The sequence below is a fragment of the Lissotriton helveticus genome, chromosome 8 (assembly GCF_964261635.1).
Source record: "Lissotriton helveticus chromosome 8, aLisHel1.1, whole genome shotgun sequence".
NCBI classification, from domain to species: Eukaryota; Metazoa; Chordata; class Amphibia; order Caudata; family Salamandridae; genus Lissotriton; species Lissotriton helveticus.
The window spans coordinates 1,194,693,729-1,194,721,709 of record NC_136069.1 but is presented as its reverse complement, the minus strand read 5'-3'; the positions used below and the strand labels follow the sequence as shown (position 1 = coordinate 1,194,721,709).

The 27,981-nt window shown below is 42.3% G+C and overlaps 1 protein-coding gene across 2 annotated transcripts in view; it reads left to right on the top strand.

The window, feature by feature from the left end:
• Positions 1–27,981, top strand: part of LOC144773235 (UDP-glucuronic acid decarboxylase 1) — a 174,559-nt gene that overhangs the window by 132,656 nt on the left and 13,922 nt on the right. For both annotated transcript variants that reach the window (XM_078658142.1, XM_078658141.1), the window contains exons 10-13: positions 168–287; positions 7,341–7,384; positions 14,258–14,318; positions 26,276–26,333. In XM_078658142.1, coding sequence (XP_078514268.1) covers positions 168–287; positions 7,341–7,384; positions 14,258–14,318; positions 26,276–26,333 — 283 coding nt within the window. The remainder of the gene's footprint in view (positions 1–167; positions 288–7,340; positions 7,385–14,257; positions 14,319–26,275; positions 26,334–27,981) is intronic.

The window sequence follows — 27,981 nt, the reverse complement described above, 5'->3', positions numbered from 1 at the left end:
TATGCTTTTGTGTACACATGAGGCCTACTCGCAGCTAAAGCGGTTTGTGGCCAGACTCAATAAGGGAGGATTGAGAATTTGCTTTTTAGCCTTCATCTATTACCGACTTTGATGAATAACCCTTTTGTTGTGCTAATGGCTGCCATCTTTGTTTTTCCCCGCTTCAGGAAGGAGTGGAAGTGCGAGTGGCCAGAATATTCAACACCTTCGGTCCTCGGATGCACATGAACGATGGTCGGGTTGTTAGTAACTTCATCCTTCAGGCTCTCCAGGGAGAACCCTTAACGGTACGTGTTGTCTGAATCTCTCCCAGAATTTTAACCCTTTGTGTTCCAAAGTTGTTAGTGTTCTTCCATTCACGGTATGATTGTCTCACTAATGTATATCCTGCTAAGTTTAAAAGTGTTGACATTTTCTTTGCATCATTGCCTTAAGTTGGGTGTTTCTTTGCTGTTGCTGTTGCTGTCTAATAAATTATCTGGAAAAAGATTAATTAAGCTGCTTCTGTACATTTCAACAGACGCACTCCTTTCTCTGACAACTAAAGGGTCCCTATATTTAAAATGTAAACATCAAAGCATATGCATTCGCCGAATGAGCATCCTACAGTGTTTCATGATTCAACCTCGTCCACATTCATTAATCCATGTGATGGTTTTAGGGCAACTTGGCGGGTCCATTGTCCTGCCGGCAAGTGACTATCAGTTTGAAGAATTAGAATTGAGTCTGTGTTTTGTGTCCCTTCTTGTAAACCGCTCACAGATACTTGTTGAAGTCGATTTTTAGTCGCCTATGCCTTCGACCATGTAGAGAAACAGTTAAAGCTGCTTAACTTAGATGATGTCCATTCATTGAGTTGCTTTTTTAAATTGACTTATTTAGAGATGCATGTATTAAATCAGCCCTGAGGTGCCTTGCTTTTGAATGTTACTGTCATTGTAAATTGATCTCTTGCAGATAAGCTGCTTGTATTATTGCTGAATACATGACCAATTGGCCGTTCTTGATTCTGTATAAACAGGGCCATGGGAATGTCTTAATTTGTTACGGTTTTAAGTTGCCAGGAATGCATATTTAACTTTTACAGTGGTTTATGGAGACATTTTCCTTATCCTTTCAAATCGACTGTAGATCTGGTGAGGGTAAAGAAGAGCTAAGCCTTGACTTGCCTCTTTAATGCGTTGGCAGTGCAATACAACCTACTTTACCATAGGGCTGTAGCAGGCCACATCAATTTAAATTCCTGTCTCTGCATTAAGAAAAGTAGGTCCTCCAGGTTTTGCAACTTGAATCCAACCACATATTATAAATTCGGTAATTTTGCCTAAGTTCATTTGTAGAAGGTGCGTTAGAGCCAGGGCCACTTTAATTATACAAAATGGGACGTCCAAATTATGTAGCAGCGTTGACTAAATTGTGCTGCAAAAAAGGGCAAATTACGTGGCGTAATGTCACACTTTTTGTCACCGTATTACTGCATTATTTTGTCTTTTTTTTTTACACCTGCTAACACTGTATGGGCAAAGGTTTCACCTAATAAGGGACAGTTTTTACACACAAATGCAGCAATAGGCAATTAAAAGGTGGCTATTCAACTTTTGCGAAGGGTCTTACACTATGCGGAACATTTGTCACTGTGCTTTTAATGACTTATAATCCGTTTAAGGTAGAAACACATTTTTGGGGGAAAGTCTACATATTGTGCAGCAGATGGATTATGTGGCAAATTAAGCAAATCCATAATTATATATAAAACGTTATGGCCGTAGAATCGCATAATTCGGGTCAGCCTGGCTAAAACTCAGCTAGCCTTTGCTTAGACAACCCCCTGGGTGAAAGCATATTTGGCACCCCTCCCATTCTTTCTATTTAACTGTCTGTGATGAATAAATGGGGTGAGGTAGGGAGATGGTGGGGAGAGAACCAATGAAATGGAAATCAAGTGAAGTAAAAGATTAAAAATGCAGATACTGGCACAGAGCATAGGGTGACAAGATGTCCTGGATTTGCCCAGGCCGTCCCGGTTTTGCACCAGCTGTCCCGGCAGATTTCGGCAATTTTGGCTCATGTCCCGGTTTTTAGAGGGGGTCGACTGAAAACCGTGAAAGGCACTTTTTTAGGTGTTCTAAAGCTGTGGTAGTTGGCGCTGTTAAAAGTAAGTAATGTAATTCATAGGTATGATGTTGGTTTTAGAAATTACATTTTATTTGTTTTCTTAATGCATTTTCTGTGACCCTATGTTGATGAGAGTTTTCATTCTGCGCCATTCCGTTGATTAAAAATTGTAGTCCTCCTTCTCTTTTTCCAAAATATCCCGGTTTTTGCTTCTCAAGATATGGTCACCCTGCCCAAGCAGCCTCCAGAAACCGTGTTTAAATGTACTCTTCTTTGCAGTCATGTCGGTGCAGCCTCCTCCTGTGCTCCTCTGAAGCCCTGCGCTGTGGGCGTGGCTTAGCTCAGGCGTTCTAAAGGCCGGCCTTGATTTAGAAGGTTTTATAAAGCGCGAACAAGATCCTTGCGGATATCAGAGCGCTTTACAATGAACAGAATTGATTATACCAAATGAATAGCAAGACACAATATAGAGAACAAGCATGGGATAAATAAAATAAAACACACAAAAAGTCGTAAAATACCAAAGCATGGGATCATAGTTGTTCCAAGCACAAAAGCAGCGAGTCTCGGATGAAAAAGGTTCAGGACCGGGTAGAGTGGTCAAGTAAACTTTGCCATGAGAATCGCTTTTACTTCCTTTTGGAAAGCTACAAAGAAGAATTCAATCTGGTTTCAGGGAGAAGAGTATTCCAAATCCTAGGCGCAATCCCAGAGAAGGTTCGTTTATATGTTTTTTTTTTTATTGAATCTTTGAGGTTTCAGTAGAAGGTTATCTGCACCCCTAGAGGACCTTGAGCCACCAGAGATTGTCAATTTCTGTGCGAGATAAATGGGTGCCTTGTGGTGTAAGGCCTTATGTGTCATGCAAGCAATTTTTTGCTGAATTCATGTTTCGAATGGGAGCCAGTTCAGGGATTTTGGGTCAGGGGAGATGTGGGAACTTCTTTTCGACCGGTGAGGAGTCTTGCTGCAGAGTTTATTGATGCTCTAAGGGGGGGCTGTAGTCGCTTATGGGAGGCTGCATAGAGAGACAATACCATAATCCACACGGGGGATAACTAGCGCTTGTACAGCCTGTTTAAAGTCGTTGACTGGCAAGAATGGCTTCAACTTCCTTAGAATGTTTAACTGGAAGTTTGCTCCCTTTGTAGCGTTGCTGACTTGTTTCTGCATGGTGAGATTGGTGTCCAGAGTTATTACCAGTGATTTTGCTTAGTCCACAATAGTTGGTTGCACGTTGAGTGCAGTGAGATGTTGGATTAAGTTTTGCATCAAAGGGATTTTAGCGGGGGGCTATAAGGAGGAATTCAGTCTTCAGAGCGGTCAGTTTGAGAAGATTTTCTGCCAACCATGTTTGGGTGTTCATGAGTGTGGAGTTAAGCTGTTTAATGTCTTCTACGGTGTTAATATTTAGATACAGTTGTGTATCATCAGCGTACATATGATATTGCACGTTAGTCGCTTGAAGAATTTCGGTGAGCGGCTCCATGAACAAGTTAAACAATGTCGGGGAAAGTTAGGATCCTTGTGGGACGCCCAGCCTTACTGGAACTGGGTTGGAAAGAGTGTTGTTAATCTTGAATTGTTGTGTTTGGTTATCTAGAAAGGAGGTAAACCAGTTTAGCACTGGTCCTGAAAGACCCATCCTCAGTCTGAGCAGATCCAGCAAACTCTCGTGTTTGACCGTATCAAAAGCTGAGGATAGGTCCAGTAGGATGAGTAGGCATGAGCCGTTCTGGTCCAGGATTTGAAGTCCATCATCAATAATGTGACTCATGGCTGATTCCGTGCTGTGCCCTGCTCTGAAGCCTGATTGGTGGCTGTCGTGGTCAAAGTGAACGATATGTTTTGTTAGTTGGTGGTGCATGCATTTTTCAAGCAGTTTGGCCAGGGTTGGGATATTGGATATAGGACGATAGTTGTTAAGATTCGTGGGGTCAGCTGTTGGTTTCTTAAGGATGGGTGAGACTTGACCGACTTTGAGGGTATCTGGAATGCAACCTTGTTGGAGTGAACTGGTGATGATTTTGGTCCATAGCTGAAGCAGCCATGGGGTTAGGTCTTGAACAGCGTTAGCAGGGAGCGGATCAATGAGGTGGTTGAAGGTTTCATGGCATTTAGAATCTTACCCAAAGCCTCTTCCGAGTAGGTGTCAAAGGACGACCTGGCGGCATTGTTCTTTGGGACACACTTTGAAGGGATTTGGTGTGTAGTAGTTGGTGGTGACGAGGGGGGTTTGTGAATGTGGCACAGAATAAAGTACACAGTCCTTTAAGAGATCGTTCTCGATGTTGAGGGTCTTCTGAGTGAAGAAGGCGGAGAATTGTTCACAGTTGGGTTGCGCTTGGGCGGCGTCTTGTAACCATTGAGGGGCGTCCTTAGATTGAGTTTTGATTAGCTCAAATAGTTTTTTGGGGCGAATTCTAGCTTGGTCTAGTTGGTGTTTGAAAAAGTCTGCTTTGGTGCGCTTAATCTTCTTGTAATAGGCATTTCTCTTTTTCCTTAGTTATTTGAGGTGAATAGTCGACGGGACTGATCTCCAGTTGCGTTCAGCAACTCTGAGAGAGCGGCTATCTTTGTTGAGTAGGCTATTGTACCAAGGTTTTGAGTCTTTAGTGGAGACTCTCTTAAGTTGAAGAGGGGCTACCTCATTGATTATTGCGGTCATCGAGTTGAGGTAGTGGTTGGTGAGATCATGCTCGTCTGTGGTGCCAGCAGGAGGCATTAGAAGGTTGTAGCTTGAGAAAGGTAGTGTGTTTGTGTTGAGTTGTTTCAAGTCTCTTTTCCAGATCTTTGGTTTTGTGGCCTGAACTGAGTTAAATTTGACTGTTTCTTTGATAAGGAAGGTAATGATGTGGTGATCAGACCAGTCGCAGGGTGGTATCGATTCCAATTGAATGACGTCCGTTTTGGAAATGATTAAATCCAGGGTTGAACCTTTCTTATGTGAAGGGCCATTGCAGGTTTGAGTCCGGGCTAGATCATCCAGGAAGCTTCTGAGGCAGTTGACAATTGTGTCGTTGTTGTCATTCCAGTGGAGATTGAAATCGCCGAAGAATATTTGGTTGTTTTGCATACCGTTGTTAGTTGAAATCATATCCATGAGTTTTTTCAGAGAAAATGAGATTGTCACCTAGTGCATGATAGATGATGTGCAATGAGCAAGCTTGTTTGCCGTTGCTGCTAAGGACTAGGCAGAAGTATTCGCAGGATGTGAAGACCGGGGATGTGGCTCTATTTAGAGTGATGTCACTACAATGAATACAGGCTATACCTCCACCTATCTTACCGATTCTGTCTAATCTGATGATGTCGTAGTTCGGGGTAACTAGAATGTCCATCAGTGGGGTGGAGGAATCAGTTAGCCAGGTTTCAGTTAACAATAGCAGGTCTAGTTCCTGTGGAATGATGAGCTCATCTATGTCCGCAGCATGTCTGGAAGCCGATCTACAGTTAAGGAGTGTGCATTTAAGACTGGGAGTAAGGAGGGAACTGGAGGGGTCTTGGGTGAGAGGGACATGTCTAAGGTTGCTACTGGGCAGGGCAGAAAGAAAGAAATACCAAGTTGGGCTATTATACATTCCTGTTCAGAAACCATAGCTGAACATTATACATCTGCTTTGCGAGGACCACAATGTAGTCCATGCTTATCCAAGTACAGGTTTATTTAGCAGCTATAAAATTAAAATCGCATGTTTCAGACATTCTATCTGAAGCTGCCCGAAAAGGAGAGATTTACCAGCTGATCAAGTCATCCTCTTATAAATGAAATGTAATGTCATCAAGTATTACTGTTCTGATCTGCTATTTTGCGTATTGGTTATGCACCATCTATTGAAAGGTATAACTTTTAATGGCTATAAAGTTAAATTAAATTGAAATTTGAACTGTCTTTCTAAACTGAAACACATGCTTTAAGAATGTGACAGACAACTGTAACCCCCCTCCCCCACCCCCACCCCAAATCATTTTTGACACCTTCCTTCAAGGAAAACTTCTATCTTGCTTTTGCCCCCTTCAAACCAGACTTTTTACTGAAAATGCAAGATCGATTCATCTTGTTTACATTACTGTACCCTAAGGCAGAAGATTTGCTACTTAGCCAGGTCTCTAACCCAAATTTAGCACGCGTGTCCTATATCACAGAGGACTTCAGCATAGTGAGTATAAAATAAGAATTCTACTGAAGCACGTAGAGGATAGAGGTAAAACAATACGATATTGTACAAAAACCACAAAATCCCCTTTGTCAATACATAGCGTCAAGATAACCCATTAACATTGATCTTATCCGTAATGTAGGGCAAATCTGTGTCTCTGAATCAATGTCCATCCATAGAAAACTTTTCAATTGTTGAATTGATTGACAACACTACTCAGACCAAAGAACGCAATTCTCCAAATTACCATTTAGACAGAAAGCAGGCAGGATTCCGATGACTAAATATTCATTAGTGCCAGCTAGAGACGTGCAGGGCTAAGACTAATGCTAAAGTGCTTCATTGCTTTAAAGAATAAATGGAGCATGTAATTGAGTGCCAATAACTGAACTGCGTCTCGCTGACCTTCTCAACCACAGAAGGAACTGCCGTAATGGCGTCCGTATATCGGTGTAGCCGTTGGTTTGCTGTCTGTAAGAACCCTGCATTGCCTCTCCTTGCCTAGCCAATCTTTGCATCCGTTTTAATTCTAGCGACTGTTTAAAAAGGGGCAAACACTAACCTAAAGGAAGCCACTTTTGTGGTACTATTTTCTGTTGAACCATATATGAAGCTCAAGTGGCTTTTGGGTGTAAAAAGTTTGTTTAGAAGAATATATATCAGTCTAACTTGGTCAAATCCACTGCTTGAGTTTAGTTGGTCAACCATCATAAAAATATTGAATCCAAGATATTGCATGGTTATTTTAATTAGTAGTTTGAACATGTACTCTAGGTCTTCAAAGGCCTCGTTTAGGAAATGTGCACTCCTTTTGTCACACATGTATCTCTCTTTAGGCACCTTTATATGTGGTGAGTCTTTTAGCAGAGAGTAAAGTGTGAAAAAGATTTTCGATGATTGAAATGTATAATTAAATGGGATATACTGTTTTCACCTGCACATTTGTTTCTTCATCCACAGAACATCAAGGATAACTGCAATTCTCATCAATGCAGAAGCTACATTACAGACAGCATGCGGCACAAGTAACATTACTTTTTTTCTCTTTTTCTATTTTGTTTGCAGGTTTATGGCTCTGGGACCCAGACGCGCGCTTTCCAGTACGTTAGGTAAGACGATTAAATCAGTGATTATCTGGTACCCTCTGGTCCACACAGTGAATTTGTGCTAATCTGCTCCTCTAAGCGCCTGAGAAATTTTCAGCAACTGTTATTATTCTGTGAACTGGATCCAAACGTCATGCTTTCTTGCATCTACCATCCAGAGAGCTGATCATTAGTATGCAAAGAGAAATCTTAAGCATTATCTATTTGACTAAGTGCACTTCTGGTCTCGTATAAAAGACAGTACACAATGTCCCTGTGTGTGCCACAGCGCACCTTTAAACAGGTGTGCCGCACGAACACAGGGACAGTGCGCCTTACTATGATAAATGTGCTGCCCTCAGTGCAGTCATGAGCTTGGGCTGACCTGGTGGCAGCACATTCAGTGAAAAAGGAGCGACTGTTACAAAGCTGCTCCGTGTTTCTCTGTGCAGGCGGCAAGTCGCCTGCACTTTAAAGAGGGGTCTAAGATCCCCCTGCAGATGCATTATGGGAGTAAATGTGCCCGCCACCAGAATGATGTCTGGGGGGTTCATAGGGCCTCCATTACCTCCTGCAGAGGTCCGCCATTGGGAGGCGCACAATGTACCAACGTTTTGTTGCGCACTATAAGTGCCTTTCCTACAGGCCTGTTTGCCTCTGCTGCCCTGTCACTAATACAACACTGAGGCAAAATCAATCCCTCATTTACATGGAACCACGCCCACCTGCAAACAAAGGAATGCCCTCTGAAGATAGCACCAAGGGTACCCGTATTAAAGGGAGGGATCGCACAAGTGTCTGCAGCCCCTTCTCTACTACCATAGTGCCCCGTGACCGCACGCCTGGTGTGAGATATAGATCTTTACTTTCTTGACTACTGTTTTTATTTGGTCTTATAATGTAAAATACCCAATGTTCTAGTTTGTGCCTGAGCACTATATAGAACTATGCATTCAAATAATTAAAATGAAGCAGGTGAAAACTGAATCAGCACTTAAGAAGGCTGGTTCTGATCATAGCACAACAAGTCTTGGGTTCTTATCAGCAAACAGCAGGATCCGAGCAGCACCTCCAAAAGGAAGATTGGAATATTGACGATAATACGTTTAGTTTTGAGTATGAAAAGGTGAGTTTTTAGATGGTGGAAGGAAAGCAGTGATGGTTTGGCCTTTAATTCTACTGATCGTGAATTCTAGAAAGGAGTGGTAGCTTCAGCAAGAATTAGTGTCGTGTGTGGTCTGTTTTAATTCTTGGGATTTTCGTAGGTGTGTTCTTACTTCTTAGCCTTGTTGGTCTGCCTGATAAATTTAGTACAGCGGTTATTGAATATTGTTCCATACATTCTCTTCTCTTTTAGTCCAAAAGTGAGTTCTGTTTTTCTAATTGAGCCCACCGCCAAATTACACAGCCACTTGTTCTAAGCATTAAGTAGACAGGTCAAAAAACAGTTGTACATTTGTTTTGGAAATTTAAAAGTTTTGATTAATATCTCCTGCTTCTTTTATGTGCTATGTACATGTTTAGTGGGTCCTCCTTGGATTTTTAAAACAAAACATATCTATATTCATGCCCCAATTTATTTATTAGCAGGATTTCACTTTTGGTTCTCCCTGTAAAATACAACGTAGGATTATAGCCTTATCCCTCCATAAAATTGCAATAAAATGCAGATTGTGAAATCCCAAGACTGTGAAGAGTGGCAAACTCTGATGGTCTACTATGGTCATTGAGGGTGTAGATTTACTGCCAATATAAGGTGCATGTGCATTAAGGATATATAACCGTGTCAGAAGATGTTCAGCTGTTTTAAAATACAATCTCTAAGCATTGCTTTGGAATTGATTTATTGATTTATTCATGTTTGTGTGTTAGTTGTAAGGAATTGGAATATTATTTGTGTCGGTGACTACCCACCTCAAATAATAATCGCATCCCTTGTCAGGATGAACCCTCAAAGTCACTATAATTAACCTGAGATTAATTCCCTGATAGCTATGATGCAGAGCAGACACACTTACATTAGGTCAATATGTAAAGTATTTAATGCAGTATCAAAACAGTGATAACGTCAAAATGTAACACGATAGAAATCTCAAACTAAATTAGAAAAATAGAGCAAAATGTAACAAAGTAATGGTACCAAAACGACAGAACTTCAATAAGGGCAACCAGAGATATGAAAATTAAAAAAAAAAAAAAAAGTTTTAAGTAAGAAAGAGTCAAGAAGCCTGAAGTGCCAATAATAGTCCATGGATTCTGTAGACTGAATCTTAGGCGCAATTTGATGCTGACTGCGATGGAGCTTGAGTTTGGTACATCAACCAGGATCACGTTGGGCAAAGATTTAAGCAAATAAGTGGGTGTCAATAAATATTAAATAATAGCAGAGACGAAATTGAACCCTGTGTTGTTCCATATTTACATTTATGGGCTTGGGAAAGAATTATGTTTTAGTCACAGTTTGTGTTCTTTCATGAAGAAACAAAAGGATCCTTTGATCCTTTTCAGGGTTTTGCCACGGATCCCTGCTTCGATTAATCTTAAAGTTAGTACTGAGTGGTCGATGATGTGGAAGGTGGCAGATAAATTGAGGAAGGCAAGGGCAGTGACCTCCCCCTTATCCACCGCTCTCCTTTATCCGCCGCTCTCCTTTATCCATCGCTCTCCTTTATCCACCGCTCTCCTTTATCCACCGCTGTCCTGAGATCATCGAGGAGAGACACCACCACCATCTCCGTACTGAGCCCAGTCTGAAACTTGCCTTATGTGGATCCAACAGTTTTTGCTAAAATAAATTTCACTGACTGTCAGTAGAACTTTTCCAAATAACATGGGTGAGATTGGTCTATAGTTACTCACCTGCTTGGGATGTACATTAGGCTTTTTCAGTAAGGGTTTCACAACAACTCGTTTCCAAGCAGAGGGTATTTTTCTGTTAAGTTTCAGATGGAATATAGGGACTATAATCTCTGATTCTTAGGAGAGCATGACCTTGACTGTTTTGCTTGGTTGTTAGGTGATCCCAATGGTCGAATGCTGGAAACCATCTCTTTGACAGTTGGAGAAATAGCTTTGAACTCTGTTAATTGCGGAGATCCTGATGAACTATTTTACTCATCAGGGGTCCGTAGATAAGTAATGGGAGAAAATTAAATTTCATTAGTATGTTAGATATTTTGGTCTCCAAGTGCAAGTCTGCTTGGTTACATCAAGCCATGGATTTTGGAAACCGAATGCTTGTGATATAGGTTGCTGGAGGTTATCTCGAACTCTGAAGAGTCCTTTAGCCAAATTGGGCAACTTCATAGATTTAGAAATGTGTTTTCTTATACTTGCAAACATTTCTTAATAAAGTTTAGCATATTCTTTATACTTTGCGTTGGCTGCCTCTTCGCACTTTCTTCACCATGTCTGCTCATATTGGTGTAAAATCAGTTTCATCTTAGCCAGATCCGGAGTGAACTATTGATTATTTCAGGAGGAATTGTTTTTAAAGTTTTGTTGACTCCAGAAAAAAATCAAAAATATTTTTAATCTTGGTTGCTCCCTTATTTTGCCAGGTGTTCTGTGGGGGGGTTCTGTGTTTGCGTTTGGAGGGGCAATTTCCTTCAGTCTCAGACTTTAATTTCAAAACATTTATTTGTTTTGGTTCTCAGATTATTAGGAAGTTCAAAAGGAATAGTACCAGGTAATCTCCAACAGATATTGTTACCTTTTTTGAACTGTCGAAGCAAACCGTAGTGTCTAGTTTTTGACCAGCATTGTGTGTTGAGTTGTTGCTAAAAGGGGTCTGTTAGGAGTTAATAACCCAACCGGAAGCAAGCTACTCCTTATCAATATAGATCACAAACAAGTGTTCCTATTCCTAAAGAGCGTATATGTGAACAAATTCATTTTTAGAACAAGAACCCTCACCCACTCAAAGATGACATGCTTTACCACCGCCACCGGCTCCTCCTCCTCCTCCTCCCTCCTTCCTTTTCCTCCTCCCTTTTCCTCCTCCCTTCTTCCTTTTCCTCCTCCCTTCTTCCTTTTCCTCCTCCCTTCTTCCTTTTCCTCCTCCTTCTTCCTCCTTTTCCTCCTCCTTCTTCCTTCTCTTCTCCTTCCTTTTATGGTTGACATGTTTCTCCCCTATAGGTGACCCAAACCAAGGGTTCAGGGACATTCGTCGCGACCCGTTACTATAGTCGGTCAGTGATAGAAAACAAAAATTATAAAACCTAATGGTGGTTAGCCAACTGCTACAGAACGGGACTCCCAATCTCCTTGTTTGTGAGGGTCCACTGTCGTACTACATAATAAGGAAATAAAGGACAACGTTAAAAACATTCAAACCTACACACAGAATAACATCAAGTCCACTACCAAGCAAATGTGAGTAGACCTGGGTGAGTGTGCCCAACACCAGTGTGAGTACTAGTGACTGGTGGCATCTAATTGGTGAGGAGGTAATCTGAACGGGATATTCAGCTCACCACACACTACTCATTCAAAGCAATGCTTCTCTAATCACTTGTAGAATTATCCAGTTATCAGCCAAAGCAAGAGGCAAGGTGACACAGCAAGTAGAGATCAGGTTGTGTGTCAAGGCTTATAGAGGAGAGAAAAGAAAGACTAAAAATACCTTCTGAGAATCTGTGTCCTCATTCGGCGTACCCAGCAAGAGGAGCAAGCCTCAAGCCGGTGCGTCTCTTTTAAAGAGATCCGTGTTGATGGTGTGAAGAGCAGCCAAAGGTCTCTATGTCCTGCAACGATTGCCAGTCCCCAGGGACCATGTTAATTGTAGTCCTGGTGCCTGCTATGGGGCACGCATGCATCACTGTCAATTCAGTGTTGAAAACCAACCAAATGGCTGCATATTAACTGAATTAGTGAAGATTACACTAATTAAGTTTTGTAACCATGTAGAAGACTGATTAAGATGTGGGTTTCGATGTGGCTTTTGTAAGGACAAGATGAGTGTAGGTGAGGTATTCTGGTATATGGAGTCCCATCGGATAGCCATTAGAAACTATGTGGGATGTGACTATTAGAAGGGCTGGTAGCATTTGGAACAGATATTCTTCTGGTAATACTCCATCTACATATATTCAATCATATCAAACAAAATGTGGTCAATAGTGAATCTTAAATCAGCCCAATGAACCTGGTGCAGTCCACAGCATGTCATCATTTAGTCCTTGTAGATGACTTTTCAATCTATAAATCCATTGCTGTTCCCTCTGTAACAGCAGATCATCCAAGCTACCCATATGTGTGGTGTAGTAGGGTTTGTCAATGACAGTCCATTTAATAACTTTATTAGTGTGTTGTGACTTCAGAAAATGCCCGATCATATTGGTGTTGGCCTTCTTACACCTCACAGAGCTACGATGTTCTACCACCCTTGTCTTTATTTTGAGATGTGTCATGCCCACATCTTTGAGTTTGCAGGGACAGGTGATGACATCTATCACCCCACTGGTATTGTAGTTTGTGTGACTATTCAGAATCGAGGGGGCTCGAAGTCCCAAATCAATCTGAGTTTGTGGTTGTGTCAGATGGCAAACTGAGCGTGATCCACAAAGGAAATGTCCCTGACTTGGTGTAATGTCCATAGAGTGTCGTGATTGTCCCTCTGAGTAACTTGAGGTCTTGCATTGACCACTATATCTTTGATGTTCCTGCTCTTTTTCAGGGCAGACATTGGTTTCTTGAGGTGTCTCACCGGTATTTAAGATATGCTAGTTCTTGTTTACCACTCTTTTTAAGGTATCAGTTAAATGGCTAAAGATGCTTGCACATACCAGTCTGTCAGAGGTTTGTTTCAGGAGTACCTCCAGGAGTGAGTATCTGTTATGGTGTCTAGCCCTCTTGGCTGCTCTTTCCTTCGTTCTTGTTGTGAGGAAGGGCCAGAATAATGAAGCATGTCACCTTCGGTGGGTGAAGGTTCTTGTCCCAAAAAATGAATTTTTCACATACACACCCTCATTATGACTAGGGGTGGACGGAATTTGCGTAATCGCATTACGCAACTCTCCGCAAAATGGTAAAAAATTTAAGCGAACACACAAATTCCGCTAACGGGCGGAATTGCTTGTTCACGATGCTCTTTTGCTTTTCGCAATCGCTGTTTGCGTGCTCAGGGGGAAATATCTCGTAAACACGCATTTGAGAACGCGAACAAGCAAAAGAAATTCGCGGAACACAGAATTTTGGCCAATTTTGCATTCTCCGCGGAACGCGAAATTACCCACATTCCGCGAGCGGAACGGAATTCACCGCCCAGGCATTTTTATGACTAGTCATACTTTTATATAATTTATAATAACCCTTTTATCAGCATGGACATTAGTCAACATTCATTTTTGTGTGGCACTCTGGGAAAGCACCAAATATATATTGTTTCAGCAGAAATGAAATTAGAAATAAAGCTAGATTTATTTGTGCCATCAGAAAAAAAGCCACTCTAGCAAAGAATGTATTCGTTTTAGATATTGTGTGCGCTGTTGCAGTCAGATTCCATTTGCAGGGAATATTCATGGGCAGGAACAGCTCTTTACCTTTCTTTGGTATAATTTATGGTGGAATGGTGTTTTTTTTGCCTTTAACATGAAACACTCAAATTCTACTGGAGATATTTAAATATAAACTGCCAAATATGATGTTTAGAACCGGAGTTGTCCATTCTTGAGGATGACAAGTAGTTTATTTTATATACATGGGGTCTAGAGAAGGCTGCACTCTCTTCACTTGTTAAATAAATGTTCACTTAGCCTTTGATGTGCACTAATAATGCATGCACTTTAGGTTTGCCTCTGGCTCAATTTGAGTTCTGCCTTTATAAGAAAATGGGTGAGCTTAGGTTTATTCTGCCCCTCTGTGACTATTAAACTATATTTTCTTAATCACTTTCAGTGACCTTGTGAATGGATTGGTGTCCTTGATGAACAACAATGTCAGCAGTCCAGTCAACCTGGTAAGCATATTGCACAAACCACTTCTGTTCCCTCTCTTTTTGTGTTTTTCAAAAATGGCACAAGTGGACGATGACACTCATTTAGTAGTTACCAATAGTTTAACTTATATTATACTTGCATACCATATTGGTTGCCTACTGTTTACAAATCTGCCCTTCACACAGGTATGGACATTTTGAAACTTTATGTTCATGTACTTGAGCTCTGTAAGTGCATAGCTTTAGCATGGTGCAAGCATATATATTATGCTTTACATTCTAGTTTCACATTCATGGAGTGCTTTTTAGCTTCAGTACATATTGGTGCAAGTATGGCACACTGTTCCGGTTTTTAGAAGCCTCTTTGAATTGCAAAAACCAAATGAAGGGTTTAGGAGAATTTTACCAGGCCTTGCAGAATTACTGATATGTACGTCCTTCTGGTAAGCTTATTGAGAGGACTCCGGGGCTGGACTGCAAGGTTTACTGTCTTAATTGTTAGCTGATAAACTTCTACAGCCTACATTTGCTGATTGTGTTCATTGATTGATTCATCGAAGCATTCAGCTGCTGTACTGTACCCTTTCCACTCAACAGTATTCTCTCTCTCTCTCTGTCTGTCTCTCTGTCTCTCTCTCTCTCTCTCTTTCCTCCCCATGACATATACAATGTGAGGTTGGAGCTGCAGAAGTAGAATTAGCACAGACCTGTCAGCTCAGCCTTGATGTGTCAAGCTTTTTTTTCACTTGACAACTGCCAAGGCTGTAGGTTTTTGTCACTCAGCTAGTCACAATGAAACTGTTTCGGCTAACAGCAGCTACAGGTTTGGTCCCTCAGCTGTACTTCAGCAGCTCCCCCATTTAGCTCCCTCCAGAGCTACAGTCCAGGCCCTTGCACGGTATGTGTTGTCTGGTAAATTATGACCGGATGAGAAATGATAAGAAGGTTGGATTTTTTTCTCAGTTTTTTTATGGCACATCCTCTCTCTTTTCTCTCTTCCTTTCATTCTCCCCTAATCTCTGGGATCTTCCTGTCATTTTGGCCAACTCTTGCCATCCCCCTATTTCAATTAAGAGTCTTTCAAACGTGTCTTATATCAATCTCGTATTATGTTAAAGGTTTTTGTAAGCGCATGCACACCAGGCGGTTTCATGGCACTAAGGGCAGATGGGGAGGCGGCGTCAACAAGGTAGTTAGCCTACTCATATGCCTGGGAGAAGAGCAACGTCTTAAGATGCGTCTGAACTGATTGTAGGAAGTCTCAGACCTAAGCCCTACTGGGAGCGAGTTCCAAAAAGTTCCAAGACTGAGAAGCTAAGTCCTCCATGTTTTTTCCATTTGTAGGCGGGGGTAGTCAGCAGATTTAGATAGGAGGACTGCAGTTCCCGAGAAGGGTTATAGCGCTAAATCCTTGATGAGATTAAAGAAGGGCTGTTCCTGGTAAGTGCTTTAAAAATGGTGCGCCCAGCTTGAAAGCACAGCGTTTGGCCACCGAAGGCCAATGGAGGCTCTTCATCAGAGGGCTGACATGATGATGTCTGGGTTGACGCTAGATTAGACTCGCTGCTTGGTTTTGTACCAGCTACAGGTGATGGAGTTGATAAGCAGGAATGCCAACATAGAGAGTGGGCATAATCAACTCGGGAGATTACCATGGCTAAGGTGACTGGAGTCAAGGCCTCAGTGGTCAAGAATCTGCTGATCTTGCGGATTCTGCGTAGATGGAAAAAGCAACTGGAGACCACTGAGCTTTTCTGGGCTTTCTTGGACAGATCGTTACTGATTATGACTCCTAAGCTCTTTACGGAGCCTGCTGGGCATGGAGGGCTGTCCAGCAGTGGGGGCCAAAGGCTGGAGTTCCACGGGTTGGCAGTTTCTCCAGTGTGGATAAGTATGTCGTCTCTCTTCCTTTCTCCATTTTTCCTCTACCCATTTCTCTCACCTGTAGAGCTTTTTCGCTGTTCCTTGCAGTTACAGGGGCTACAAAGCACTATTAAGTCAAGGGTGCTGGTGGTCTCCACTGTCCAGGGCAATGGATACTCTGTGATGGGAACTGGCCTCCAAACCTCCCGACTGTACCAGTAGACATGGACAAACATTTAAAGCCTAGCTCACAAGGATTGATGTAGGGCTGAAATTAGATACAGTACAACAGTTATTAAAGTTGCAATAAAGATGGGAATTTTCACACATGGTTGTGGGTTTATATAAAGACACAACACTTTAATATCTCACAGTATAGATATTTGACAGTAAAAACAAGAGTCCAATAGCGCAAAGCCTTCACATGACAATTAACAATCTAAATGTTAATGTAGAACAACACAGCAAGTAAGTCAGTGTTGGACCTGGCCCTTTTTAAAGGGTTATCCCCAAAGTTTTTGTTTTCTGACCTGTTTTTGTTGGCTTTGACACTGGGCACTTTACCACTGCTGATCTGCGCTAAAGTGCATGTGCTCTCTCCTGTAAACTTAGTAAGATTGGTCTACACCTGTTTGGCATATTTAATTTATCTGGCAGACCCTTGTACACTGGTACCCTATAAACCCAGGTCCTGTAAATTAAATGCTACTAGTGGGCATGCAGCACTCCTTGCACCTCCCACGGAATAGCCTTTCAAACCTCAGGCCACTGCCTCTGTAGGACTTACATGTGCAGTTTACTGCCACAGTGACTTTGCATTTTAAGTGCTTGCCAAGTCTGAAACTCCCCTTTTACTCCTTAAAGGTCACCCCTAAGGGCAGGGTACTGTTTAGGTAAAAGGTAGGTCTTGCCTTTGTTGTGTGGCATGTCCTTGTAGCGACAAACTGCCTATTTGGTTTCTCACTGCTGTGAGGCTACTACTCTCATAGAGCATTGGGAATTCACTGATAGGTGTTTCTGTGGTAATTTCTAATCTTGAAGGAGTAGCGTTGCTATGTTTGGTATGTTTGGCATAGTGATGATAAATCCTTATTGGTGAAAGTAGATTTTTTATTACTATTTTAGAAATGCCCCTTTTAGAAGTGGGCATTTCTTTGTGCTTTGTAGCCTGGCTCCAATCAACGCCTGGTATTGACTGACAGGGGCCTATTTGGGCCATTCTCGCAAGACAGTTTCATAGGGAGCGGAGTTGTGCCCCTCATAGCTTGATGAGTCTTCCTGGGCTAGAGTGGTGGGAGTTGTTGTCACCGGCACATGAATAAGGCTGTTCCTGCCTTTCACCATGCTGTCTCTACCCCCCTGTTTTGTGTCTGCAGCCAGGGCTGGGGATTGAATTGCTTAAGAAGTGTTGCGCAATTCTGTAGTTGTATTGAAGTTACCTCCACATCAAAGACATTATGAGTATAAGTACTGGGGCTGTGACCCCATGTTTTTATACACTGCGTGGACTTGTATGCAGATGCTGCTAGCTCTACAGACTGCACATTGCAAGGAGGGACTGTTATGCTGCTAGGAGGAATCGCCATGGTGCTTTGCTTTGTTATGCTGACCTACTAAGGACACTGATATGCTGGCCTGCTGCTTGTTCTCTGCTTTGGTGCCCCCAGTGCTCTCAAGGGGCTTGCTTGCTAGCTGCCCCCTTCTTACTCGCCTTTGGAAATTGTAGGGAGCAAAAATAAATCTACCTAACATTAGCATGGGACTCGTGAGTCTGGCCACAATTGGGAACAATTCAATCCGTGAAGTGTGCTGTTCCTGTTTCCAATCAGCGTTGGGCTATCGCTGTTCTGTTCTCCTGCTTTCTACAATTCAGTGTGTGGCGAGCACTGTTAGGGGCTCCTGGTTACTGCCAACTACGGCATGTGGAGCACTGCAGGAAGTGGGGAGCCCAGAGTGATTTTGCCCATGTTTCCCTCCCCTCAGCCCACCGGGCTGTCGTTGCTGGTGAATAGTCAGCCGCACTGCAAAAAACCCCCTCAGAGGGGCTTCATCAGCTGACATGGAGGGCTGATTTCCAGACTGCACCGCAGGTTGAGAACCCCTCAGCACGGCCCTCCTCCCCTTGAGCGTGCTGGTGGAGTGATGCTGGTGGAAGCCTATGCTAGATGACCAACCCTGCCGGCACCTCTGAGCAGTGCCTTGCACTTTCTGAAATTCGGCAACGTGGGGGCTGGAGGGGAAGAGACAGCCGTCTTGCGCTACCTTCGCGGGTAGCCCATCCCATCCCAGCCCAGCCCAGCCCATTTCTGCGTGTCAGCCTTCATTGTGGCAGCTGCACCGCGGGATGGAGGGCAGCCGCCTTGTGCTGCTCGAGGCAGGAGACCCAGCGTGGTCTCCAGACTGCCTTTGGCGTTTCTGGGTGAAGCAGCAGCCCTGTGCAATTGTGGGCTGCTGCGCTCTACTTTCCGGACACATGGGGGGGACCCAGCGAGGTGTCCCGGTTGAATTCTACCTGTTTGGGGGAGGGAGGCGGGGGCACTTGCATCTGTGGCCATTGTGGTGCAAGCCTGTGATGGGCCCTCACCTTCCTAGGAACTTGTCATATGTAGAGATGACGTCCTGAAAACTGTTGCGTTCGCGACAGGTCAGACATGGATGTAGAAATACAGTTTACAGCAACCATCAACAAGAAAGTAGGACTACAGCTTTCATAGACATAGAAAAGGGACTGAACTGACAGCCTCCTTCACAAACACAGATGCATGCAAACTGCAATGCACAGGTTTAGAACCTTATAGTGTGTTTCCCGTCACACTATCATTATGGGAGGGTGCTAACTAGGGCTTATTTGGGTAATAATACATTTTTAGTATAGACAACCCCAAACACTGTTCTGTTTTAAACCCTGAGTTTGTGGGGCAGATTTTCTAATGTGCTGCATCATGTTTACATCACAAAAGTGACGCAAATCCTGCACAAAGAATTGTCTTTGGTTTTACTTTTCAACGTAAATTCTGATTTGCAATGGAAAGTAGCCATAAAGTAAAATTGTGTTAAATGCTACTTTGGATCAAGGGGCGTACATGAGAGTTCCCATGCAACCATCCGTGGATTTTGATTGTAATGGCTAGTGGGAAATGAGGTTTGCTTTGTCAAGCATAGTATTCTGAACTGGACGGGGCACCATTCCAGTACACAACCTATGCTTGACATGCACAAACAATTCCATTACAGTGAGAAAGTAGGAGTGCTGGTGCAAGGCAGTCTAATTGTGCCACTGCTAGTGATAGAGCAGCAAAGCCAGATCTCGGAGGATTCATGCAACGCAGGAACTTTGGTTACTGCACAATGTGAAATTCAGCAAATCTGCCCCTTTGTTTCTCCAGGCCAGACACTCTTAACATCGGTAAGATTCGGTAATTACCGAATCTGTATTTACCGATTCGGTAATTGCCATTCATTCCTATGGGCCTAGAGGCCCATAGGAGTGAATGGCAATTACCGAATCGGTAAATACCGATTCGGTAAATGGGGGAAAACATTGAAGTGGCAGGGTGTCACTTTGACACCCTGTTGCACCCCTCAATTGGGTATGGGTGCACATGTGGCACACATACATGCCCTAAGGGCATGTATGTCTGACACATCGCACTGTTGGAAAAGCAAAAAAAATGCTTTTTCAAAGGTTTTCACTATTTACCACCAACTTGGTGGTAAATAACGAATCCTTAACTGAGGAATGCACCAACTTGAGTGCTCCCTACATCCTGGATTCGGTAATTTACCGAATCGGTATGTTAGGAATTCTGTATTTTACCGAATCCATAAATTACCGATTCGGTAAAATACCGAATCTTAAAAAAATGCCACCTACATCTAAAAAGCCCAATACCGGTCGGTAACGGCCGAAATTCGGTAATTTCGCCCGTTACCGACCGGTACTGGGCGACCTACATCTGGCCCCTAATGGCTAGCAGTACGTATGACTCCTACATCTTGTAGCCCACATCCAATGTATTATTTCCTATGCACTGATTTATATGCTTGTATAATTAATGGTCTCTATATAGTATGCAGAGCCACTGGAATTATGTGGCAGGGTTGCATTAACTTGTGTGGCAGGATTGACTAAATGGTGTAGCAACAAAAGCCAAATTAAGCTGCACATGTTTGTAGCATTCCTTCAATATTTTGTTATTTTTACACTTGATAATATCTGTGTGGGCAAATATTTCACCTCATTAGTACCAGTTTAACAACCAAAACATTTTATTTGGACTCCCCTTCCAAAGATCTCTAGTGATTACCACTTCCACATGCCCTCGAAAAACATATGCGACAAAGGTGGGCAGACAGGCTGCAATTTCATCCACCTGTGATCATTCAAACCTCACCCCCCCAACACCTCACATCTGTCTTCTCTAGAACAGTCACATTTACCTCCTGGAGTGCTTGTGGTTGGGCTCTCCCCTCTGAAGTGGACAAGTGTTCCCCAGCACTCTTGTCCATGTGCAGAGTACTTTTAACTTGACGCTTGCATGTAATGGCCACTAAAGTGTAACTTATAATAACAATAGTTAAACATTTGTAAAGCGCAAACGTATAACCCGAAGAGTTATATGTTTGGGGGGCTGTCGGGGGGAGGGGATTAAGTGAGCTTTTGTCAAGGGTCACACGATGCTAAGCTGCCCCCGGAGATCGAAACGGGGTCCCCGCGCTCTGGAGGCAGCTGCTGTGGCCACTGCACCACACCTCTCCCACTTTCAATTCTGATAGTAACTGTTCATGCCTCTTCAGGTTCATGCAGAATCTGGTCACCTGGTTGTGTTGGCAGAGTTTGGTCTCCTGGTTGTGTTGTATTTTTGGGAGTCCATTTGTAAACCAAGTTACAAATAGGTTTGCCATCCCAATGGTGGGAGAAGTGGGAGGGTTATTTGAAATTGGGAGAGTTGCAATTTGATTCCTATCACCACCGTGTTAACGTGGAAAGAAAAGATAACTGCATCAAAAAGAACTTCTAAGTCCCTTACTTTTAAAGCAGTGAGGGGGTGTCCTAAGATGGAGGCCACTCGAAGTGTGAGCTTTGATTTCTATTCCACCCAGGACCAGAAACTCAGTTGTGCACACAAATCAATCCCCTCTATCACACTTACCTTCTACTCCTCAGTCACTTGCAACTCAGACTTGTGCCCAAGAAAATGTTAACAAATAGCTGGTATTTTTGGAGGAGGAGGATAAAACGCATGCCAAACAACAAATAGAAAATGGCACATAGCATTTAAATAGTCATGTTGCAAGTCTTGTGCTGGCTTGCAGACTGGGAGGGCAAGTCTTGTGTGGCTACTGAAGGATACTGGCTGGACTAACTCTGATGCGGAGGTATGTCCTGACTTGCTGATGCTGTTAGGGCTGGTGAAGGGTCATGTAGGTTGGTTCCACTCCAAGCCCCTCCCGCTTTTTTCTGCTGCGTGATTCTGCTGCTGTCTGCATGCTCGCTCTCTATAAAGGGCATAGCAGGTCTCTGTGGTGGCTAGCTATTGTAGAAAGAGAAGGGAAAGCCAGAGAGAAAAGGTCTCTCTTTAAAGGATTTCTCCTCCAGCTACAACGCTCACCTAAGTGACGTCATGCTGTAACTTCTCCAGTAGTGCAAAGTGAGCATGCACACATCTATTTTACACCAGTGCACATGCTCAACCTAGGCACTAAACAAAAAATATGGGACATTTCTCTGCTTTAATGCAGGCATTACACAAAAAATTTACTTTTCTTAAATTTGGAAAAAAAGTGCCGGGACACTTGTCCAAATACCGGGACCGTCCTGGCAAATCCGGGATTCCTGGGAACCCTACCCTGTCACCTATGTGATGTAAAAAGTTACTGCAGTACCTATAACAAGCGCATAGAAGCACTGTGGCCTAGGAGTTCATCATGACATATGGTGATTTATGTACAATTCTGTTAGGTAACTCATGTGGTTTCTCCCTCTAACCTAACTGCTGCATTTCATGCCCTGATATTGCGGTTTATGTCTTTTTATACCTTGCAATGATAAGATAACGAGTGTTGTTTCAGGACCAGCATAATCTGTATAGTGATGGTATTGGTTTCATGGAGTTTGCAACTTATAAGTATTTACTGTTACACTAACTGATGTTATGACCATTGCCTAGTTGGCAAAGGGATTTTTGATTTATACGGTTGTGGACTGTTATGTGAGATATGAGATTGTTATGTACTACCGTGTGGAGTCTCTTAGTGTGTGTGTGTGTGTGTGTGTGTGTGTGTGTGTGTGTTAGTTTGTTTGTTTCCAGAATATGCTTCCAGCAAGACACACAAAAATTACATAATCAATTATGGTAAAACAGTTTGACAAAAACCTGTTCATATTGTTCAATATTTGAATCTCCATCTTGTACACCCAAGTTGTTTTTTGAGGAGCAGACCACTGCTGATACTCCTCAGGGCCTCTTTTGCACTTAAAAAATCCAACAGACCATATTTGGGAAAACCGGCTGTGTTAGAGGACACCCTTGCCCTCTTCTCAGAAGTCCCAGTCATGGAATTGCCGGTTTGCATGTAGCCATATCCAACTTAAGCGGGCAGAAGCTGGTGAGAAACCTTGCATAGCCCCTCCGACTGGTCTTGGAGATGAAGGTGCAGGAGAGGAAGTGATGGTTGGATGTCTTTGCTGTTGTTTCTGAGATCCGACCTTGTACACTGCAGTTGCCATTTCTACAAATATACCACTGCTCCCAATCATCCCAGGTAAAGATTGACGTCTGGTGCACTGATAGTGATTGTAAAATATGCCCCACTTTCATCGATGAAAATATTCGCCATCATTACTGCAAAACCTATGTGCACAATGTTTGCACATATTTGCACTCATTAAAAGTTAAACCTAAAGGGGGCCAATCCAACCAGGCCACCGGACTGAATTGAGAAGGGGAGGCAGTACACATCGGCTCTAGATGCTGCCACTGTCCCCCAAAACGCTGGCACAGGTACATATCCATGCCTGTGCTGAAGTGTTTGAGGGAGTAGGTGCCCCAGTAAGACTACAGGGAGGGCACACCAGTGGAGGCCCTACCCCATCCTAGTATAGCAAAGATGAATGAGGAGTATCAGATCTGCAGTTTGAGGGCTACTTCAGGATCAGGCACTGCACAAAGGTTCGTTAATGACCTGGACATTGGACTTAAGCAATCAGTAAGTAATCCTGTCATTGCCTTACAGTTATAAAGTCTACAAACTGACTGCATTGTTGTGCTGAAATTTCCTCCAGCATGCCCAAATCAAACGCTCACTGAAAACACTCCACTGGCTTCCAGTTAATGCCAGGCTTAAATTCAGGGTCTTCACTCTCCATAAAGAGTACTGGGTCAAAGGCCCAGGATGCATCCAGAAGCTGGCTCCTTACTACACAACTAACAGAAAACATGTCAGTGTCCGCTCAGTTTATCAATCGACAAGTCTATTAGAGAAAGAACATGGGGCAGCTCCCTGGGAGTGCAGTGGTCAAGAACCTGGAATACCCACTAGCTAAGATCTGAACCCACTCACACGCAAGTCAGGAAACCTATGAAAAATTCACTTTTAAAAAAAAGCATTGAATGGTCCTGGAGGTCGGACAGAAGATCATTAGACATGACTAAGACCAGTCTGTTGAAACTCAGTCTTATTTATTTATTTTGAATCGTGTAAAATGCATGGCTACCCAATCACGTTTTTCCCAGCGCTGACAGGAGGTTTAAAAGATGACTCAGTAAATCAAGAAAACAGATACGTTTTTAATTGCTTCCTAAATCTGAGCAGATTATCATTGGCTCTTGAGTAGAGCGGAAGTGAGTTTCAGAGCCTGGGTGCCAGATAGGCGAAGGAACGCCCACCACCTCTCGCATTTTTTATTCTTTGAACTTTTAGAAGAAATTGTTTGTTTGATCGTAGGTTCCGAACTTTATAGTGAGGAATAATACATTGCTTCAGAATATGTTGGCTCTGAGCATGATTTGCCTTATTAACCATACCCAATCTTAAAATCAATTCTCTTCCTCACTGGCAGCCAATGAAGGCTTGCCAGTGCCGGTTTTACGGACAGGGAATCGGGGATATTTAAAAGGACTGTAGCTGCGGCATTCTATATGAGCTGCAGTTTTTTTGTGACATAGGTAGGACTTCCTAGATGAAAGGAGTTGCCGTAGTCTAAACGTGATAGAATGAGTCCTTGTATTACTATTCTACATGTGCCGATGGCAAGCCATTTGATTGTTTTCATGAGGGCTTTTAGAAGACCAAAGCATGACCCCACCACGTTCTTGGCCTGTACCACAATGGTGAGGTTCTTATCAAGAAGTACTCTCAGGCTCTTTACTTCCTCTGTTGGAAGGGGCGATTGCCCCGACAAGATGGCCACGAAAGGTTGTCCTAAGGAGAGGGATTATTCCTCACCAACTGGACTCTGTTTTCTCGCCATTTAGTTTGAGGCGGCTATTATAAATCCATGCATGTACCTGCTTCATGTATTCCATAAATGTGGCCTGGGTTTGCTTAATGTTAGAGGCTAGAGACACGACAATCTGAGTGTTGTCTGCATACAAGACCATCGTAAAGTCTGTTCAGCAAAAGATATCCGCTAAAGGATGCATACATACATTGAAGAGTGTATGGCTCAAGGATGACACATGAGGCACTCCGCATTTAAGTTGATGTACTTCTGACAAGCAAGGTCCCTCCTTAACCTAGAAACTTCTACTTCCTAAAAAAGGAGGTCAACCAGCTCAGTGCTTTGCCCTTAATTCCCAGTGCCTCTATCCTTTTTTGCAAGATCAGCAGCAACAGCTGTATGTCTCGTACATAATCTGACAGCTACACACAGTGTTATATGCAAACACATAAATAAACAAATGTGAAACATGAATAGTCTCCCTCAGAGTACACCCCTACTGCCGCTAAGATATGATCTGGGCAGGAAAGCTATTGCAGATGTCGCCAAGCTACGTCCTATTCTATACTGGCGCAGGTTGTGGTCGACGCCTGAGCTTTCCCCATACGCTGCAGGATTTGTGGATGTTATAAACTCTGATTCTTTTCACAAGATTAGGTGGCTAAGTTACCTTAGAGACAGTTTTGTTGCTCTAGGCATGCAAACGCTGTGGGATAACCCAGCAGAAGCCCTATTCCCATTTAAGAATCTATTAAAGGAAAAATATTGGGAACAGGCTGCATATCGTGCCTGGAGCGATACTGATTCATCGTTCATGGCGGGGGCTTTTTTAGGGTCAAAACTTATGCCCAGGCTCGAATCCTATTTGGATATTATCACCAAGCCTGGGGATAGGAAGCTCTATTTTCAGCTCAGGGCTGGATCATTACCCCTGGAGGCATTGACCTCCAAGTGGTCTGATGTAAGCACTAATATCTGCCCGACTTATGGGTCTCAAAAGGAAACAATTGCTCATCTTCTTTTCACCTGCCCTGTATATGTAACCCCAAGGCTTGTTTTGGCTTACCCCAATGTGCAAGCTACTTGGCACTAATAGAATCTCTGAAGCCGAAAGGCTAATATGCACCAGTACTTTGCCATTCATTTCTATAGCAGTAGCCAAATACCTAGGATGGGTGTGGGTGTGAAGGCAGATTTCAATTCGGGGACAATAGATTGTTTTTGAATAACAATTCCAAGTTATCGAGTTTTGACCATGTATTGACTCATTGTAATTAGATTTTATTAGTTTTTAACTTCATAATATATGATTTTATTTATTGTAATTAATGTAAATGAATTTCTAACTCTTCCATTTGTCTAAATCATGTCTTTCCTAATCAATTATTATAATTATGTAATTTTAACTTAGTACTATGTAACTTTGTCAATCTGTATCATGGATGTCTTGTCCTTGCTTTTATGAGTTCATCTCGAATAAAGCTACTTTGACTGACTGACAAATATGAAACATGAATACATGTCACATTTTGTTTAATAAATGAATCGGTGTCACAGATTTGCAGTTAAACTGCCTAATTTAAATAATTTGAACAGTTTCACTTCCGTAAACAGTCTGAAAGCAAAATAACATCTTTCAATGAGTTTCATGACATATGATTTTTTTCCTCAGGGGAATCCTGAAGAGCACACCATACTAGAATTTGCCAAATTAATCAAAAACCTTGTTGGTAAGTGCCCTATCTTTTAAATTCTTATCAGACTCTGGTAATGCTGCTTTTAGTGGAACAGAAATGATTTAAATATTTTGATTGCAATTCAATGTATGTTTTGTCTACTGGGTTGAAATATTGTCTGCCCCTGTCATTCTAAATGGCTCTAGGTGATGTTCTTCGAGTTGTGGTTTGACTACCTTCTATACAAACTGCATAAAAAGTGCACAGTATATTCTGTTTTTGGACGACCATTTTATATTACATGAATATTAAAAGTTTGCAATTTGTATAGCTTGTACTCAATTGAAAGGCACTGCAGCACTGTACAGGGTCGAAAGGAGAGCTGCAATCAGTTTGTAGGCAGCGGTTGTTGGTTTTTTGGAGGCTAGAGGATTTATTATCTACTGTGTCACAATGTTATGTTCTTTATAGAGATTAGTCTTCTGCTCTGTCCAAAACTGTAGACATGTCGGGTAGTCCTGATGGATATAAGGATATCATTGCAAGTTCTGGGAGCGTAGATGTTGAGATATTCAGACAGAATATCGGAAACAAAAATATTGTGGGACAAAATATCTTGTCCAGAATATAGAGGACAAAAATATTGTGAAGTTAAAATTCTACAGGTAAGCAAAGTATTACTATATATATATATAGATATAGAGATATAGAGATATATATATATAGAGATATGGAGATATAGAGATATAGAGATATGGAGATATGGAGATATAGAGATATAGAGATATAGAGATATAGAGATATAGAGATATAGAGATATAGAGATATAGAGATATAGAGATATAGAGATATAGAGATATAGAGATATAGAGATATAGAGATATAGAGATATAGAGATATAGAGATATATAGATATAGATAGATATTTTTGAGACAATATTGTGTCCACACGATATTTCTGTTCCCATATTCTGTCAGTGATCTAGATGTAGAAGATATGTTGCCTAGTTATTTCTTACACTGCTTTGTCTCTAGTTTGATGGAGCCCTGGCTTTCAGTGTACTTTCATGTTAATTTAAATTGCAGATTCTTTTTTTCCTGTGGATAAGGGTGAATCCTATTTTTGCTGGATTTGAACATGCCCTGAACATGCCCTGAGATGCTTTGTCATAAATCGATGCCAAATGTAACTAACACTCAAATGTCATCAGCATACTAATGATTAGAAGTGAACAGGTAATACTCCATTGCTCCCTGTTGCTTTATGTAGAATCTAAAGGAGACATAGAAGCCGGCACCTTTATAATCAAGAATTCAATGTGGTCATGTAGCACCTAAGGTGTATTGGAGACTTCTCTCTGCAGACTCCTCACCTTTTGAAATTCATCAGACTAGATCTAAAAACCTTTTTCATAGTATGGCTGTAAGTCAGAAGGTGGCATTGTACCTTTATAAGAAACACAAGAAAGTACTTTTATATTTCAGGTCACCCTAACTAGACGCAGCCATTTGTCTGAACACCATCTCGTAGTTGAACAGGCTGATAAATTTAACAGGGTATGAAACCTATACCATACTGTAATAGTCTGGGTAGCAGTAAGGTTGTGAAGTCAGTTTTGTTGAAAATATACTGTGCTTGTAGTTCCCTTAATATTGAAAGATGACTGCCTGTATTCACCTAATGATGATGAAATGGGCTTCG